Below are 20,432 nucleotides of genomic sequence, written 5' to 3'. Positions count from 1 at the left end.
TTTTCTTGCCCTGACATGAGTTGTGAAGCTTCTTCCTGCTGGCGTGGGCACCAAGGGAGAGGAATGCTATATGACTGCTTGATTTGCACAGCCCCCAGTTTACTGAGTGCTTTCACTCATAAATTGGGCACCTGGTGACCTTGGACAGGAGCAGTTGTCATTGCACAGTCTTTTTGTCTTTGCCCAGGGGAAACAGATGTAACTTTTTTCTACTGAACAAGTGAGCAGTTTAGTACAAACGCTTGCTAAATAAACACTTGCTAAAGAAGTGATCAATCACAGAGCTTCAGAAATGATTTAGCTGAGAGTGGCCCTCTTGTTAGTTTTTGGAGTTAGTTCCATGTAGCTTACAAGCAGTCTAAATTCAGCTTGCGTGCCAGAGATGGCTTGTCGGGCAGCAAAGCCGGGCAGTCTGAATGCTCTAATATGGTAGGAAGTTCATTCCTTTCATTTCTAAAGCTGAACTTGATGGGTTGTGCTGGGATGCCCAGACCAGCCCTTCTCCAGCAGTGAGATGGGGAGCCTGTTTGGGGCTGTTAGCATCCAGGTATGATGAGTTACTTCTCTAAAAGACGCAATATATGTCTTGGGGCTTTCAGCTATGTCAATGTTTTGGTGTGTGCCCTGTGTGCTCAGAGGAATCGCTTGCTCTAGCACACTCTTCTAACTGTTCAAGCAAGAAACATACAAGCATGTCAAACAATGAAAACCCCTAGGGTTTAAGATGCGTACAATTTTTTATTTTTCATTTTTAATGATCTTTGCAATTAATATTCCTGGCTCTTTTCTGTCTCACCCACCCCCACTTCTACCAGGGATCTAACCTAGACTGTCTGTGAACCTCCTACGAGTGATTCGTGCTGCGAAAACACTCCCCCGCTCTGTCTGTTCACTTTCATTCTGCTTTGTATTGTACCCACTTGTGCATTTTTAGACTACAAGGTGCAGAAATTCTCTTAATCACTAGGCTTATGCATGTTTTGAGCAGCACCACCAAGTTCATTTATGCCACAGTGACTGAAATCTATCTCTTTACAGAGGGCTAGTACAAGTCATGTGCATCTAAATACAGATCCAAACAGTATTTAGTACAAATGCGGTGCAATCTACAAGTTGTGTGGAGTTTCTTTAAAGTCTTGAATGAAAGAAATCTACCATCTATGCAAATTGAAAATACATTTTGCAGGCTTCTTTTATTTTGTTTTGGCTATTGAGGAAGGATGAGGCACGTTTACAGTTTTTTATTAATGCAAAAGCTTCATTACAGTAGGCAGGAGTTTTGCCTCAGTAATCTGATGAAAGCTTTTTGAAAAATCCCTCTCTTCCCTCCCACCAGTATGCTTCTTTTATGGAGGTTTTCTTGTTTGTTTGCGTTTTTTTCCTCTTTTAGGTAGTTCTGACAAACCAAATGACAACAAGGATTGGACAAAGCCAGTCCACGTTGGTACCTGCTTTAGGTAGGTGTTTAGCTTGTGAGTTGAAAACTGAGTTAATCTTCAAATATGTGACTTCCTTTCTTTTGGCAATGTGTACAAAGAAAATGAAATTGTTTGCTGAACTTCTGTGGTGTAGCAGAATCTGTGGTGAAACTATTGGACCCATCTGGAACTGCTGGCATTGTGGAACTCTACAGTAGTGCTTATCTATGCCAGCGTTGTCATTATAATGAGCCACTATCAAATTTTATTCTAAACTCAAACATGGTGTGCAGATGAGAATCCTGGTTAAATTTTTGAAAAGGGATTACAAATATTTTTAACAGTCATGACATTTTCAAATTGCAGAAACTCAGGGATTGAGAGTGTTGCTGGATTTTTATTTTTGTTTCCTTTTTAAACCAAAATTTTTAGTAGTAAAGTTGATATTAGATCAGTGTTCCTTAAGATGACTGAATTCACCCTTTATGGGGAAGCACTAGGTACTAAGATCTCTCTGAGTAGCTAGGTTTTTAGACGTGCAGCTAATGTATTGCAGCCTTCCCCTGAGGATCTTGGGCTGTGGAGTTACCTCTATTCCAGCTGCAGCTGTGTCAGCTAAGGAGGCCACTACCCCTGCTGGAGGTCACTGCCACATCCTATATGCTGGCTGAGCTGTTTATGTGCTTGTCTCCCAATCCATTTCTGCCAAAAGTGGGCCAGGTAAGCTTGAGCTATTTAAATAATAAGTAAACCTCTGATAAATCAGGTAATTTAGACTGAAATTGGCTAGTGAATGATCATGCCAAAAATGTAGGGATGGACCTGGGGGCAGTAAACCACTAGCAAGAATGTGGTGATGAGCAGCTTAAAGCACTAACAGAAGAACACAGCTTAATGGTTGCATACCTCAGACTATGCTGCAATTTCCTAAATTCCCTGAGAATCATTCACTGCCTCTCCAAACCACTTTAAATTGTTTATTTTGCCGTTACACTTGATCACATTCCATTAATTATTTGCAAAGGTGTTTCATATTTGCTGCATACCTGGAACTCTCTAACCATTGCTCTCTACAGTTGTGATGTAGAGGAAGGTTCTGTGTGGGATCCTCAGCCCCAGCCTGCCCATAGTGAGTTTAAGTGTTCTTTACAGGCTGCTCCATTTTGCCCTGTAATGAGCAGAGTACCTCATATAGCCTCTTCTGCTGAGGTCAACGGGGGAAAATAGAACAGTTCTTCTGAAGTATTTTGACAAATTAGGAAAAAGATCAGCATTTAAATCTTATTTCAGGTTGTAACTTTGTATTGTTTTATGATGTACTTAAAGGGCAGAAATTACCTGTCCACAGCTTCAGTTTCTGTGAACTAAGTAATGATGCCCCTGTTCTGGAGGGGAGGGAGAAGAAGGGGGACAGTACAAAGGCAAAGATGTTCTCAGTGTCTGTACAGGCATTGAACCATTTGGCACAGATGTAAGATAAAAATGAACAAATACAGACCATCTCCTTCAAGAATGTGAAGAATGTGCAATTTTGAGTTCTGCATGCAGATAAAGACCCAGCTTCCAGTATCTGAGCCTTTTTGTAATTTTTGCCTCTTGCTTTCTGATCTGTTACTTTTGGCAGCCTTTCTGGCTGCAAACTCAGTTAAAGCTAGTAGATTCTGTCTTTTTTCCAATAACCAGACTTGTTTGACAGCTGTTGTGTTTATTGAGTTATAGGTAAGAATGTGAAGACATTCAGAGTAGGTTATAATTCAAAGATAATCCTGTATTGTCTTGCACATGTTTTCTTTTACAAACATTTAATTTGATGTAACCTCATATTGACCGTAAACTGATTGCCACTTTCACCAGAATGTGTGTGTAACCACATAGTATTGTTAAACTGAGTAGTGTGTACTCTTGCAAAAATGAAACTCCGTACCAGCTGGTAAAATATTGAAGGTAAGAGATATTCCCCTCATCCTAAACAGCAATATCTCGAGCTGAGCATTCCAGAGTGGTACAAAGCTGTGTTCATTTTGATGTGAATTTATTCCATAGACTGGGTGCAGGTACCAAACTGGTGGATTACAAGGTGATTTTTACGACCCACTCCAAAGGGATGCTATTTCAACAAGTCTCATTGTAAAGGCTAAAGAACTTCTTGCCCCTGCGTGGTCAGTTGTAGCCAAAGGAACTATCGAGGGAGGGGTCAGCAGCAAAACCCCAAGTAAAATCAATCCTATTGCCTCCCCTAAATAGTTTTTTTTTCCCCATTGATTGGTAAGCCTTAGAAACCGCCTTTTCTAAGATTTCACAAGAGCATTAATCTCTAAACTCTTATTCAGCTTCCTAGCAGAAGGGAAGTTCTTAATTATGAAAAAAAAAAAGCACAGATGCTGCAAGGTATTAAGTCAAGAGCTTTATGAAGGGGACAGCTTTCTTTCCCACTAGTGATAGCTAAGCTGCGTGTTCCTAGATATTCCTACTGGGTATATTTGGAAAGGAGGTCAAATATTAATCTACAGCCAGTTTAACTCAGAAATATGTCATTTTACAGTAGCATTTTTCTCTCATATTGAATAGAGTTGGAAACATTCTGGTGTGGAATTTCTACCCATTGTAAAACGTGTTTTGATCTCTGACTCAGAACCTTATCTGATAGTCAAAATCTTTAATCTCAACTTAGATATAGTGGAGCAAGGTCTGGCCAGCTGCCGAGAGGGTCTAGGTCTTCATTACAGTTGAATCATTTTTTTTCTTCTCTGTGCTGTAATGAATCCCAGAGCACATGAAGCAGATGGGGCTGGTGACATGATGGAGACCAACAGGCGATTCAGAAGTTACAGGGCTGTATGCAGGTGAATAGGAGAGGCTTGCAGCACTTAACCAAAATGACTGTTTTAAAATGCAATCCATCTTTGGACTACTGACTGTCTCCTGGGATAAACAGAGGAAAACACCCAATAAAACTATCTATAAATTGACTCAGCTTGTGGTTGGGTGTGAGCTGAAACAGAAGGACTGTTTCCCCTGAAATAGGATAACAATCCAAACTTCTCTTTCCACCACGCCCCCCCGCCCTTTGCTTTTGGTTGTGTTCTTTTCCATTTTGCTGTCAGAAGCAGAAGACTGCTTCAGGGGCCCTTAATACTTTAATAATCATTGACTTTCTCCCAAAGCTTGTATCCCAAAGGGAGTGATGTTTGCTCATAATTATGCCTGAGAGACAGAATATCGCAATTTTGAAGTAGGATTTACTTCAGTAGTAATTAAAAAATCTTTTCTCTATGCTGCCTCTGTTTTCAAGATTCAAGTACCTGTCCTTTATCAGGTATATACAAAATTTTCTACAAATATGGAAGTATTGCATCAAACTTTCTATAAAACACACTGTGAGTACAGAGGTTATTCCTTGTCTCAGAGTATTTGATAAACTAGTTGTGGAATCCTTGCACATATGAAAAAGATGTGATTCATTACTGCAAGAAAGGTGTATATGTTTTAATCATGTGAGTTTTTTGGAAGACTGGTCTAATTTCAGTTCAGTTTACTCATGATGCTGCTGTTATAGGAGATAAATAAAATGGCCTGTCATTTTGTGTCACCCAGGAGAAAGCTGGGGACATGCTGCTACTGTCCGTTTAATCTTTCACTGGGACAACAGTCAGAGGTAAGTGAAAATGTCGGCCGGTGAGGTACATAATACTACTGACAACTGTGACACTTGAGAATCTTTTTCAGACTGGCTCTAGCGGCCAAGCAGGGATTTTAATTTGATTTCTGGCCTTGGTCTAACATGTCCCAGGCTCCTGAGGCTCAAGAAGAGCTTTCTAGTTCAGCCTAAGATGGTGTGGGCTGAAGTGCCATGCTCCTCCTCCTCACCATGGTCAGCTTGCTGCAGTGCTGTACTTTCTTTCTGATGAGATGCCATGTCTCATCAAAATACAACACCCTAACGGCTGTTGCTCAGACGCAAGAATTTAGGATCTGGTAGCTAAGTAGAAATTTTTTTTTACAACCTGCATTTTGAAGGCAGGGAGTAGAATTTCTTTGCTTCAGTCTTTTAGGCCCCAGTCAGTACAAAGCCAAAGGTGCCAAAGGCGGCTTTCCACCTAGATGGTGATTCTCAGGAGGACAGACCGTAAGCCTACTGACCCCTGAGCCTCAGTGGCAGCCATTGGACCTTTCTGCTTTTGTATGGAGCAGGATGGTTCTGCAAACCTGGACAGCTATGCAGAGACCATGACCTGCTAGGAGGTGGAAAGAGAGCTGCATTTACTCCCAGTGCAGAGCTGACCTAGGGAGGATGATTTTAGAAACCCAAAGGAATGAGGACGACCCTTCTAAAAACAGTATGAAGTTTTGTCTGTTGCAGTTCCCTGGTTCTTTTTTTCCCTCTTCACTATATTGCAAGCTCACTTCTCTTTCCTGGTCAGTTAAATGTCTTGTATATAATATCACAATGCAGCAACTTGAGATTAAGAAGCCTTGCTTCAATTCCCTAATCTTCTGCAAACAGCGAACAAAAATGCTACTGGAATGTTGTTGTGCATAGTTTTGCTTGTTAAAACTTGAAAGAGAAATGCAGTGACAATTTCTTGTGGAGTTCTGTTTTTTAAATTCTAAGTTTGAAGGCAATGCAGAATGATTACAGCGGGCTGTTTAATTTGGAATTAAATTAACATCACTGATTAGTTAACAGCCTTTATAAGACAGACGTTGCATCAACATAATGATTGCAGAGTGAACAAAAGTTAGTTTATATATCAAAAGTAAAGAGCTTTTCTGCAACATAGCTAGGAAGGTTGTAGATAGAGGTTCCAGAAAGCAAGCCAAAGATAGACAAACATGTTTTATTTGCTGTTCTAAACATGCGGCTAAGATGGAGTGGGACCTGCAGAAGCACAGCAATTCCAATTACAGCTTCCTATCTGTAAAAATCAGAAAGAGCTACATTCTGTTGCATTTTCACACTACCTACCTATACCTGACGATCCATCGTGCGTTTGTTTTTATATTGGGTTACTGAGGCACAAAGATGACCATTTGAGAATCCATTTGCCTTTTTTTTTTTTTCCTTTTAAATTGTGCTTTGGCCAAATATGATACCTGTCTCTCTGCTACTGAAAAAGTCAGAGCTTAATTATAAGGGTTCTCATTGCTGTGAGGAAGGATCCTGTTGAGTCAGAGGCATGCAGCAGCGCTCCAGCTGAGCACTTGTAAAAGTATGGCTTCTGCAGCTTCAGATTTAGGCTATTTTGTAAAGTATAACCCACCACTTAAATGTTCTGAGGAATTCCCTGTGTAGTTAATATGAAGTGGCAGTGTTCCTCAGGCTGTAATTACGTGCTCTCTAATAGAATGGCACCTCAGGGAGGAAAAAAAAACCCCAAAATAATTAACAGGATCTTTGGCAGGGTGTCTTGATACAGAGAGTGAATACTTTCTATATTGGCTTTACGTAAGTCTAAGTTTTGGGGAGGTGGGCTTGGTGCACACTAGCAGCCCTGGGACTGGTTGAAAAATCCCTTGCTTTTGAGTTGCTCTGCAGTCTCCTATCTATATTATGCAAACATCTATTGGCTAGGTGCTGTATAAGCACAAATCAAGATGTATCGCTTAGAGTCTAAATGCACAAAATCAAGGAAGTGGTAGAGGAGAAGTAAAAGGGAACCGATTTTCTCAAGGTTATGCTGTACGTCAGTGGCAAGGTCAGGCTTAGAAATAGAACATCTTATTCTCCATCCACTAGGTTATATTGACAGGCTTGTGAAATCTCTAGAAAAAAACTCCCTAGAAATATTTGAATTCTTGAGGGTATGTCCCAACTTTGAGAGGTCAATGAACAAATGATTGCTTAATGGAGTACGAAAGAGTTGTGCTCAGAACCTTTTTTGTTTGCATTTTAAGGAAGTGGCATTTGGAATTAATTCATAATGAATATTGTTCCAAAATGTGATCAAATACTTTGATGAAACAAGCTAATTAACCGTTCACTCTTTTTAGTAGGTCTGTATTGTATTTGAGCTGACAGGTCATGTAAGGATGGAAATTTGGCATCCACAGTTTAAATGACCTACATGAAAATGCATACATAAGAATTTCAGTGGTCACCTACCCCGTGATTGTGGGAAAACTTGGGTCTGGTCATTTGGTTACTTGGAATTTTTATTATTGTATTCACTAATCATAATTACCTGTTTTTTGTTTAACCAGGTTGGCAACGTTGTACAAATCACCGAGTCAGAAGGAGTCAACCATACCATATCACATTACAGTTAGTATTTCTTACGGGATGGAGATACAGAGATGGGAGCAAACTGTTATCTGTAAAGGAATTTTCAGACACGTAGACAAGTCTGAGAATGACGTTTGGTTTCTTAGTGTTGCCTTTCAGTTGCCTTCTGAAAGTAACCGGTGATACTGGGATGTCTCCAGGTTTATGAATATTTTGCACCTTTTCTCTTTAGAAAAATGACCCGGCATGTTAGTCCTCTCAGAGTTAAAACATTTTGATTTCCAGATCAAATCTACAGGCAGCCTGTTCCCATCTGTTCTTGTGCTAGTACTGCTTATTTTATCTGCCCTTGATGTTAACTTTTGGCCTAAGTGCAATTACAGAGAACAATCATGCACTCTCTGAGCTTTCACTTTGGGAGACTTGAACAAGCCAAGCTGTTTTCTCCCTTGTCAGGTAGGTTATTGTTTCCCTAGTGGCTTTTCTCTGCATCTGTTCCAGTTGAGTTTATCTTTTTAGGACAAGGGTGACCAGAATCATACATGAGCTCTCACCAATGCTTTGTGCCACACATATTTTCACATCTCTGCTTTAAGTGCATTGCCTGATATAACCTAGGTTGTATTTATCTCTTTCATCACTCCATCCTACCAGTGACCCCATGACCAGCCAATATGTACAGACTTTTCTGTCACTATCATATGAGGAGCTTCCAGCTTATGGCTGGAGTCCTTATTCATCCCTAGTTAAATCCTATGATTATTTTCTTTTGTGGAGAGCTTAGATGCATATTAATGAGAATACATACTGTCTAAGCTGTATTTAGGTTTAAAAAAACCCCACCACTCAACTCTCATATCTTCAAATGTCAGATACATAGGTACATGCCATAACTATTTGCTATGTGTCCTCATGGAAACACGTTGCCATAGCATTTCCTGCGGATTTTAATGCTGCCATAAGATGGTATCTTCAAACTATTGAACAGAAATCAGATTTTTTTCACTCCTGAATATATTCACCTGGACAGCAGAAATACTGCACATATATATATATATTCTTAGTTCTGTAAAGACTGGAAGGGTGAAGTGGGACTACATCCCAAGATTGTTTGGATCGTGTGATGTGAACATGCAGCCCTTTCTCTCCAGCTGACAAACAGATGGATTTTATCTTAGTTGCCTTTCCCTTTCAGTTTTATATGCCTTACAGAACAGCTATGCTCTCTTCTTCTGTGTGAATGCACACAATCTTGAAATACAGTTGAGAGTGTATCCTAATCAAAGATTAGTTAAAACTTAAGATTATCCCTGTGTTTTTTCCCTTAATCCTGTTGAGCTGCTTCAGCAGACCGTTTCTGTAAGTAAAAAATTTATTATCCCTGTTTCTTTCATGAAATTCAGGTCTGATGGTAACAGTCTGCTGTTGTCATTTCTCATTTCCATCTCTGTAGTTAAACTGGAAGATGTGAATACATGTTCAGCGTTTCCAAATCTGATCTAGCACATCTATGTATAACCAGCATACAAGAAAAGATAATTAAAAAAATAATTAATTTCTCGAGCCTAGATCCTCAAAGATGTTTAGGCTTACACAAATTGGATACTTTGGTACCATTGACAAACTGGCTGTTCAGTGCCTGTAAGCCAATGGAGAAGTGTGTAACTTAGTGACCAAGCTCAAGTTCTTTTTCAGCTTTGTCCTTCCCAGCTTACTGGCAAGTCGGTCACCACTCTGAGCAAGTGTGGAAGCTGTGGAGCACCTATCAAATGAAATAGTTTCCTTCACAGGCTGATAAGGATTCTTTCTTAAGTGCAGGGTATAGAAATGTAAATCGATTTATGCACAAGGGAGTAAAAAGATCATCTGATTCACCTAAATTTCCCAGGTAACGTGGCCTGTTTTATTTCATCGTGAAAGATAAGAGACCCAGAACCTATATTCTGGGTAGGAATTGTCGGTATTTCCCTGAACTGTGGAGTATCTGCCAGACTAGCAGTGAGAATACTGCTCCAAGTAATGAAGCCAGCTACCTTTGCCAATCTTGATGCAGTCTGTAGATGCCAGAAGATGCTAAAGAACAATTCAAAACGACCATAGACTATCTGAGCTTTGTAGGTCCTTGGTTCCATTAGCCACGTTCTTACCATCTAAAAACCACTAACAAGCTTCACAAATATACACCAAATTCTTGTATTTTTGAGGTGCTATGCCCATAAGGTACATGCCTGTCACTAAATGGCTAACATCCATACTAAGCAGCCTACTTTATCGTGTGCTGGCCTTTATAACCATTGGAATGCTTTCACTGGGAGTCTAGCATGCTGGATTAAGTGGCTTCTTGGCTACAGATCCACCTTTGTGCCTAAGGGAAATGGCAGAGATTGGATGTAAGCAGCAGTGAAACATTAAACTTGAAGATTCCCCATTAGGCTATTTAGAGTAACACTTGAGTTGCTTATAATAGCAGAGGGACCGCACAAATTCTGCCCTTGTGGCACCTCTTGCTGTTTGTTCCTTTAAAACCATAGCAGGCTGTGTGAGGTGAGGCATTTAGAAATAGAAATACAGAGATGGGAGACTTAAGCAAAACATTTTGATTGGGTTTTGCTTTGGCTTGATCTTGGTGTGGGACACACTGGCATTTTAGAGAAGTCACATGTCTGGTAGTAATTCTACCTGCTTTTTCACACCCCACCAACCTAAAACATCGGCTTTCCTGAAACGATTTCATCCCCACATTGTCTCTACCTGAGCATTTAGGATCTCCAAAGCGATTTCTTTTCCTGATTAACCCCTTTTCCTCTCTTAAGTCTGCGCTGCAGTGAGAGCCTTCACTGAGCTGTCAGCAGTGCTCCCTGCACAGCGTTTGGAGATGGGAAGACAGGCAGTTGCAGGCTTCACATAGCATCTCAGTATCTCCATCTGCATTGATGACGTTTAACTGATTTTCCAGATTTTTCGTATTTTAAAATCATTAAATTGTGAGCCAAGGTAACAGAAAATACAAATGGTACTAAGCCAAATAGATCGCTTTAAGCTCTCTCCTGAGTAGCAGCATCTAGTTTTCACTTCTACATTTACTTTTTGGCAGTTAAAGGTTCTTATCCCATTGTGTCCCATAAATTACTATGCTGGAACAGTCTTTACAGTCTAGAGACTGATCCAGATAGGCTCTTCTCTTACAATGTCTCATTGGTGTTTGCAGTTCATTAAGGAGATACAGGAAACAAAAAAAATCCTACGTTTTAGAAATTCAGTTTTGTTTCTGAGAATGACTTGAGGCAATTAATCCAGTCATCTCCTTGCTTCTGTGGGAGCTTGAATAAGGGCTGAAGGATTTGGCTTTTAATTTATTTAAATAGGCAACATAAGTTAATTTACAGAGAAGCAGTGCTTCATAGCCATGGGGTTTATTAGTGGTAAAATGAAAATGATAGCCTGGTTGGTGAAAATAAAGTATCTTTAAAAAATAAAAGGAGGAGATGCACTTTAATTAGTTGGCATGTGTGTTGAAAAGCTTGCAGTTCTGAGCTTAGCCTGGTCTATAAACGTTCTGTGGCTGCTCATCTAAAATAAATGACAGCATCATACCTTATTCTGATCTTCTGGGAACTAGTTACTCATACTTTATATCCATAAAAGTGTTACCACGTGATTTTGCTTATATGTTACAGTCTCATGGCTTCCGAGATGTGCAGCCTCCAGCTGTCACTCAGAATGCAGAAGATACTGAAATGAACCCTCGCAAACGGCCACGGAGAGAAGAGGAAAAGTAACAGCAATTCGAAAGTTGAATGTTAAAAAATGTGTGCTACATCAGAACAGTTGCATAGTGAACATGCAACCAAAGGTAGCCTGAGAGAGTCTTAACTTAAACTCCTGCTCTGGACATTATTTTAACATTAAGACTGCAATATGCAAATTTCTGACACAGGAAATTCCTTTCTGTATGGCATAATTTTACTTTTATAATAAAAATCTATGTTTTCTATAACAAAAGGCTTCAGCTTTTTGGGGGGAGATGGAGGATCCAACTACTTTTACTCTAGGTAAAAAACCAATGAAATGTGAGCATCAAATACGGTACATTTAAGGACACAGGTCTTGATCACTCATCTGGTTTTGTGTGTATCTGAATTCTAACAAGTTTTCATGCAGCAGTCTGCTCACATGCCTCAGACCAGGGCAGAAGGCAGTGGAGCTGCAGATGGATGCTTTAACACAAATACCTGCCCCCATGCTATGCCAGATTGGGGCATTAGCCCTTACCTCCTGCAAAGTCCTTGGTCAAGGACAATGAAAGCAGTGTTTTGAACTTCTTATTTATCTTGTAGTGGTAACAACAGAGATGAAAGACTAGATCTGAAGGACAGAAGATTTAATCTAGCATGGTAATTTTATGTTCCCATCTTAGTAAGCAAGTAATATTTTACCATCACTCAAGCTTGAACCAAACTGCTGCACATCCCTTTGCTTCCATGTTCTTCTTTTGCCAAAACGTTCAGAATGAAGATTCTCAGGATCTGTTTTGTTCGTGCCTTTAATAAAGAGGAAACCCAGTCTTCCTAGACACCAGCAATATATTAGCAGCTCCAGAATCTAAACCAAATAAAATGAATGTACACTGAAAATACAGCAGGGATTTGTCCTCTTTTTATTAAGAGAAAACAAATCGATATGATTATTAGAGGAGAAGAAAGGTACTGCAGTGCAAAACAGTAATTCAATTATGAGAAGCGTTTGTCTGTACACATGCACATGTATGACCCCTTTCTGGCATAGTGCTTGATAATGTTATAGCTGAGGAAACTCAGCCAGCAGGCTAAATGGAGAATTCAAGTTGTGGGAGTCACTATCTTTAATTTTTAATTTAGTAACACTAGACTGACTTTGCCTTGAAACAAAATTCAGTGCCGAATCTGAGTCACAAAACCTCTCTATTCAAAAAGCTGCAAAAAAGTGGCAGTGATTTTTGGATCATTATAGTGTTTAGACGTAAATTACATAATAAAATATTAAAGGGAAAAGTACTCAATTGCCATGCAGCAAACTGGGCTGTGTCAAAATTTTAAAACTCTGAGTCAGGGAGAAGCTCTCAAGCAGGCATGACATAGAGGAAGAAAGGCGGCGGGATTTGTGACTCAGACAAACATTGCGATGCAGGAGACACAGGCAAACAAAAGGATCCTACCGCATGTGATGTCAGCAAGCAAATGCTCCATTTGGGAATAATAGCTTCCTACGTATTGCAGCGCAAGAGGAGGGGGGAGCTAGCGCAGTACACATGCCTACGTAGCCACAAGGAAAACCATCCATTAAGAACGCTGTAGCAGTATTTTTAAGAAGCCCTGCTGGTTACTAGTGATAGCTGCTATCAAACGTGTTTGATATTTATGGAAAAATCCATTTCTCTCAATTCATTGTGTTCTGATTTAATATCCTCAACACGTTCTTCCATGTGCGAGGAGAATAAGGACATGTCTCCAATATACTATTAATTTCAGCTGACTCTGATTTTTTATTTTGTTTGTAGTACAGTAGCATCCAGAAGCCCCAGCTGAGATGCTGATCCTGTTATTCCAAGATAAATCATTTTGTCTGAGCAAATTTTAGATTTTCCAGTATTCCAGACATCATTATCAAAATAAAAACATCGCACAGTTACTGGTTAACAGTGGGAGTTACAAAACATCCAAAGGAAGCATTGCAGGCTCTCTATGCTGAGATTTTTTAATTTAACTTTTTTTTTTCATATTGAAGCTATTATAAAAATCAGCTCTGCAGACCAGAACTAGAGAGAAGGATCTGTTGGTGGAGACAAAATTAGATTAAATGAGCCAGATTTCGTTCTCATCTGCTGGAGACAAGGAAGCTGTTCCAGGCTTAGAATTGTCTATAAGGAAAGAATTTGACCGTTGCCTCACCAGTAAATCTTTGGTGGCAAGTTGATATTTTCTTACATGTGCCTGGAATTCTCTTGCATTTCACAGCATCAGTGAACAACAGTGAGTGGCATGAGATAATTTTTTCACTGCACAAAAAGCAAGATTCTAACTAGCCAACGCCACAGCACTGAATCAAAATAGGTTGTTTGGTTTGCTGTTTAAGACCCAGTTTTCTGAAACCCAAGAGCATTAACTATCATGCTGAGTTTAGAATTATTCCATTTTGTAGGGACAACATTTACTTGTGGTGTAGGAACCTAGTTCGTCACCACAACAAGAATACAGTATCTACCACAGGGCTTGGCAACAGGAAAACATTGTGGTCACAGTATACTTCTCCTCAAGTCCAGAATCCTGCTCTGAAACTCTTTAGTTTGGACAGGGAGAATAACAATTTATTTCTTCCTGATTTTATGTGTTCTGCTCCTTTTCCGTTATGAAACACTGAAAAACCAACTAGCTTCCAACTAGAATAAATTTAAGAAAACATGGAGAAGAAATAGCTTAACTGAAGGCAAGAAGGTGTAGCCAAGGTTCAAGTTATGCAATCAATCAGTCTCATACAGAAATCAATTACAAACTGGTTGACTAATGTGGAAGGAGATTCAGCTGCTAACCTGAATGTTGAATACAGTGCTGAGGAAAGTACATTTAAAACATAACATCTGTTTTTCTGTTGAATTTCAGTTACTGTTCCTTTAGGGGGAACTAAACTTAGAATTGGATTTATTCTAAGGTATTTCATGGATTATCAACAAAGGTGAAATCCCTACTGCCTGCCTTTTTAACTCCACCCTTTTTCTGAACAAAAGACAATACGTAAGTTGGAAGGACAAGTCATCGTGTTCCAGCTTCTTATCTTTACCATGCTTGGGATCAGTTATTTAGAAAGGCACATTAAGCTGTATTATACTGTTTTAACACATAATAATTCTATATGAAATATATTTGATTAAGTTTTGAAGTATGGTTTGATGCTTTCTTGTCCTAAGACAGAGTACCTCGAGGGAAATTGAATAAATAGAGCACTTACATTGCAGCAACACTAGTATTACAACAGACTACATATGGGAAATAATACTTCTTTTTACAGGATGAGAACCAGGGAAGTTAAACCTGTCATTCCCAAACAGTTCAAGCACAAGGGCCCTGCTAAGAGTATGCACGTAGGAGCCTGGCTGCAGGGGAATGTGAGCCGCCGGCTGCCAGAGCTGGCAGTGTCTCAAGGCTGCTGAGCAGCCTGCCCAAGCCCTCCTCCGCACCACCTCCTCCCCTTTGCTGGAGGAGCCAGTGCCAGCTGCTACCTGCTCCCGGGCTTCCCCGCTCCCTGGCTCCCCAGGCTGCCTGCTCAACGTCTTGTGGCTTCTAGCCATCGAGTCATTTTGGATGATTAGGGTCAGGAGAGTTGGTTTCCTTTGGCTAGTGCAAGATTTCTGCATTAATGTTCTATACTGAAGAATGAAATCACCGGGAACTGGCCCCCTTCCCAGTACTGAATTTCACCCACAAATGCACCCACTGTTAAACTGTAAGCTACTGTCTTGCTTCCTACAAGCAAGAAATATTCGTACAATATGCACTATCTATTTATTAGAGTCTAAGCCCTACACAGTTTTAACTATATCTACAGAAATAATAAATGGTATTAAAAGCAATAGTTCAATCACTATACAAGCAGTACAGATGTTAGCTTACACGCTGAAAAGATGCATAGAAAAGTATTTCTAAAAGTAATTCTTCAAGAATTATAGCTAATACTGGTCATTTTATTACACAAATTACTTGCCATTGATTTAAATGGAGCCAGAGAAGGATCAGGATATTAAAAAAGAATTTTAAAATCGCATTTCAGTTTCAAACAATGAGAAAGGGGAATGTTTAAAATATAAAATATCTAGCAACGTATATAAGAAAGTAAAAAGGAAACTCTACAGCCCTCAATCAATGGTTCCAATTGGATCTGGATGCTTTTCTCAAAGCCCCCAAACATGCTGTTTGAATACTTGCTCAGTTTGGTATCACACATGGCATTATTTCGGAGTTTTAAATTTATGACATGTATAGTTCTAATACTCTAATTTATTTAGTGTGAACCACTGCAATTTTGGCAACACAGTTACAACTACACTGACTCTTCTTGTATTATATATGTTGCTAAAATAAAATGTATTGGACTAAAGAACAAGTCTCCTTAGCATGAAAATTATGCCTACAAAGTATAGCATGTCAATATGAGACTGTAACATAATTTGTAACACCTTTTTTTTACTACATAAGCTACATTTGACACATTTGACTGTAAACGTTATGGAATACATCACATAAATGTATCTCTTTAAAAGTAATTTATTCATTCATTATTTTGTATAATTAACAAAATTCTGTGGCTAAATCACAGATTTTGAGACTGTTCAAAGAAGTTAGCATCAGCTGCATATATACTTAAAAGTCTGTGACTCCTACCATTCTATTTTATCCGTACTCATATAGCACATACATTACAATAATAACAGCCAGATTCTGGACGCAACAGTGGTTGGTTTCTGGTACTCATGTAAGTGGCTGATTTTTTTTTTTTTTTTAAGTTTGAGTTTTTGGGGTTTTTTTAAGAGGCATTTTTAAGCAGGTAGTTGTAAAATTCAAGATCTCATGACTGGAGCAGGACATCACAGAATCAGGAATCTAATCTACAGGAATCTAACCTACAGAAAGATGATGAACAAGTCAATTATTAAGTAAGTCTGTGGAAGAACCAATGTAACTTTTTAAATCCCACTAGGCACCTGTCTTGACAAGCCTGGCTTAAACTTTGCTCTCATTTTAGGATGAACCTCACCCTCCAGCCCAAAAGGGCAGAATATGCACACACCATTAATTCCCTAGAACAGAGCATAAATGAGATTTTAGTGGTACACCATTTTGTATTGCCTCCTCTGAGCAAAAGCGAGCTTCAGGCTCAGGAATTCCAGTAGTGCCATATTCACACAGTATGGTACTGTGGGACTTGAGCCTTAGATTAAATGTGTTGCAAAAATGGAAAGTACAGAGGAAGGGCCTGGCACAGCAACACTGCCAGCAAGCTCTGTTGTTTGCTGATATTCAGGAGGTCTGCGCCCCTTATCTCCGTTTGGCAGTAAAAGGAAATTATGATAATGAAGAATGACTGACTGCTGAAGTGGATCAACCTTAACAAGAAGATATTGGACTCTGGTGCGCTCCTGCCTGCAGGATGATCTCATGATTTGATGACATCCAGACCACGTTATGAAGTGTTATGCGGTCAGCTGTGTTTTGCTGAGGCAATCCCATGGGCACTAATCTACAGGCACACTTCAATCAGTCAGTCAAAGGATTTATGACGTAACAAATTTTGTCTTTGCCTTTGTTAATGGGAAACAAGGAATGTTGTGCTGTATCTGCTTTGACAGTGTTCCAAACCTGTTTAGTCATTTTGAAGGGCTCAGCTTTTCATTAGTTCTTTCTTCCACATACTTTTCTCCAACAGATTTCCAAATCTAACTAAATAGGCATAGACTAATACCCTGTTTCTTACTATCGCTATTCAAAGAACCCCCTTTCCTAAACAGGGGCCTGAATGAAAGGCTGAAAATGGAATTTTCCCTTGGAATGGGATTGGAAATTTCCATGACAGCTGGAAGTGGGATTCAGGCCTGAAATCCTGTGTTTTGCAGTGGATATGGATATTTCAGAATAATCCTTGACTATTAAACTGGAAAAGCTGACATCACCTCAAAACCCTTTTCTTTTAGGAAGAAAAAAAAAAAAAAAGGGAGAGAAAGGAATAGAGATAAGGACTTTGGTATTTAAGAACATCCTAATACAGTGCTTACTGTGGTAAAGGAGATGGTAAAACTGTGGCAACAGAAGTTACTGTGCTTTTTAAAACTGGAGTTGAACAAAGACTGAACCCAAGAAAATTATCAGGAGCTTGATGCAGCTTGTCAACAAGAGCCTTCTCACTGTATTCCTCTCAAATTCTTGCTGTTCTTACTCTCAAGCAACTGAAATTATTTTAATGAATTGAACAATAATTACCTCATTGAGTTTGAAAAGCTATAAAAAGAACAGACTCACATATATTCACATTCACAAGGTGACCGATATGGATCATGTGAATACATTTGAAGAATTTTAATCTCTTTCAACAGTACATTGTGAGCATCACTTCATTTATTGTCCCATATACAACATTACATGGCATTCAACAGTAGAAGTGCCTTCAAAATGAGAACAGCCAAAGGCTTGGAAATACTTGCTCTTCTCGTGGTTTCATCTGGCCAGGAAAACAGAATATAACTTTTCTAAAATTACTTCTGTTTATTGCAAAAGCCCTACTTTTTTAAGAGATCGCTTTAGAAAGGCAATTTATTTACCACTGGGTTTTCCCATTGCACTCTTTTGTATGGTATTGGAGCATATATCATAGGTATATTAAATATTGTCAAATCATTCTCAATGCTCCTACATGTCTTCTACTTGTCAGTGTACAGGAATCACTTCCAAAGGTTACAAAAAATTAAAAAGCACTTCTTTTTGCACTCCACACAATTCAGGTCACCTCCCCAGGGCCTGCTCAAATCCTGCTTATTTCTCACCAGCAAAATGAGAAAGAGGAAGACATCATTTTAAGGCTAAAATAAAACAGATTTCTTCCAACATAACACTGTAAACCCTTTTTTTTAAAAAAAAAAAAAAAAAAGCAACATGATGAAGCCAGAAAGTATACAAACAGCTGTGTTTCCTGCTCAAGTCAGGTGCAATTCTTATCCTCTCTTTGACAATATGTGGTAAACCAATGATTTCAGACTCAACATTTTATGAATTGTGAGTTTATTCCATCCACCTAACCTCATCACATAGGAACCATTCATACTGCTGCTACCCAGCAATCCAGAGCGCACTAAGGCATTCTAATTTTAGCTTCCAGAGTTACTGAATGCTAAAAACATTTCATAATAGTACCAAACACGCCTCTCATAGATTAGTGCTTTACTTGATAATACATTGCATTTAGAGCTTCCTTTTCTGGGCAGCAGTAAGTAACAGTGTGGCTACCTTCTGTGGTAATTGCCCACCCCACTGTCTCCACATAGCGAAGAGATAACAGGTTCCTGGCTGCCTAACTTAGCCATACCACCCACAGCTACCGTATGGTCCACACTGCAGGTTAATAAGAATGGTTTTTCACCTTTCCCTCCCAGAAACAAATGTCAGCATGGCTTACAGCCATAAGCTCTTTATTTAATATCGAAGCAAAACAATCCTAACTTGACCATAGTGCCAAAACTTGACAAAGTATCCTGAGTACAAAGTTCTACTCTATTTCATTTTAATTAGTGTCCTTTGCAATTAGACAAATGATGAAAAGCACATGGGGACTGCCAAGATGAATCAAGGACATCTGGTAACTTTAACATTTCAACATGAAACAGAGCAGGTATTACTCTCAGAGGCTCTCATGTGCTGTTTGAAACAACTAAAAAAAATACACGATTTAAAAAAATTTAAGAAAAAAACCTATCTAAATGCTTTTGAATCTTTTCTTGGATAGCCTTAATTGCTGTTCATCATACAACATGAATCTGGTCATACATCTTGTTGAACTAGCTGTTATTTCTAAAATATTGTTATAATAGGCATTTTTAGAACTGAGACCACATTATGCTATCTGGATTATAGCTTCTTAGAAACTCCAACTGCCTCTGAATTACTAGTGAAAAACAACTTACCATGAACTTAAAACTGCTTTTATGATACTTGCATTGGTATGTATTCTCTCGAGGCTTGTGACTCACTGATGATGACGACACACAAACCTGAAAAAATAAAAACAAAACCCAGCAATGACATCATCAGGTGCAACCATGGGCTATCTTTTCAAAAATAACTGCAATGTTTTTTACCCCTCAAACCCACCTGGCATTCCTAAATAAATGAATGTTAAATTGAAAATATATAAATGATATACTGAAAAAAAATACTTAAGAGATATTCTTTTAGGAGAAGCTATGCAATTTTCTGTTGCTTTAATAGCTTTTGGCTGTGAAAGACTAAGACTAACTGTGACAATCACATTTTTAACTCTCATGGCTTTTACATATTCACAAGATTGCAATATGATCAGTCAATGCAGTTGCCGGAAATATTCTAAAATTAGTTTGGCTCTGAAATAACAATTCACCCAACAGAAGACAGATTTACAGCAGCACCTGACATGCAGAGGTAATTACTACAATGCAGAGAACAACAGGTTTCAGCAGGCTACTGTCCTTGTTATAATCCCTTAAAATTTGAGAATATTTTTGCATACAAGGCTTGTGATTTGGCCATTTTTCAAGGTGTATCTGACATTAAGGATATTGTTCCCTCCCGTGTGTACAAGCTATATTCAATGTGTGGCGATTATACCTGTTCGTTGTTGGTATTTATGGACCTGATCGCTCCGAAAATAGCTTTTCAGCAGCCATGAGGACAAGAAGCCAGAATGGCTTTCACAAATGAAAGGCGTTCATTAGAAGTCGAATATTAACTAGAGTTTGTCTCCCACTGACTGGCTGTAACTTTTAGGTTTCACTCGGTTTAACACCTTCAGCTGCTTATGAACTCCCCTTTGCCAGAACACCGAACGTGCGGATACCACGTAATGTACCATTTATGAATCCATATGGGTATTCACACGCCGGTCTTCAGCCTGGATTAGCGTCAGAAGTTTCGTTGCTAAGGGTTGGAAATGGGTAGATGTGCCCCCGGAGCTCCCCTCCCCGGGAACACGGGGAGTACTGGCAAAGGCAAGGCCCGGGGGGCCAGGGGGGGGTCCGGGCC

General features: G+C 39.3%; 1 protein-coding gene across 5 annotated transcripts in view; it reads left to right on the top strand.

Moving 5' to 3' along the window:
- RAD51C (RAD51 paralog C) overlaps positions 1 to 11,593 on the top strand; it is an 18,142-nt gene extending 6,549 nt beyond the window's left edge. The window contains exons 5-8 of one of the 5 annotated variants that reach the window (XR_004841335.1): positions 1,391 to 1,457; positions 5,013 to 5,073; positions 7,620 to 8,097; positions 11,319 to 11,404. Coding sequence is in view for 2 of the 5 variants with exons in the window: in XM_035889560.1 (XP_035745453.1) it covers positions 1,391 to 1,457; positions 5,013 to 5,073; positions 7,620 to 7,824 (333 nt within the window). In the remaining 3 variants the exon portion in view is untranslated. Of the gene's footprint in view, positions 1 to 1,390; positions 1,458 to 5,012; positions 5,074 to 5,606; positions 5,756 to 7,619 lie in introns of all 5 variants that reach the window. The other 4 variants (XR_004841337.1, XR_004841336.1, XM_009633889.2 and 1 more) reach the window with 4 other exon arrangements.
- The last annotated feature ends 8,839 nt before the right edge of the window (positions 11,594 to 20,432 follow it).

This window comes from Egretta garzetta, unplaced genomic scaffold (assembly GCF_000687185.1).
Source record: "Egretta garzetta isolate BGI_Z169 unplaced genomic scaffold, ASM68718v1 scaffold112, whole genome shotgun sequence".
Lineage (NCBI taxonomy): Eukaryota > Metazoa > Chordata > Aves > Pelecaniformes > Ardeidae > Egretta > Egretta garzetta.
This window is presented reverse-complemented; position numbering and strand designations above follow the sequence as displayed.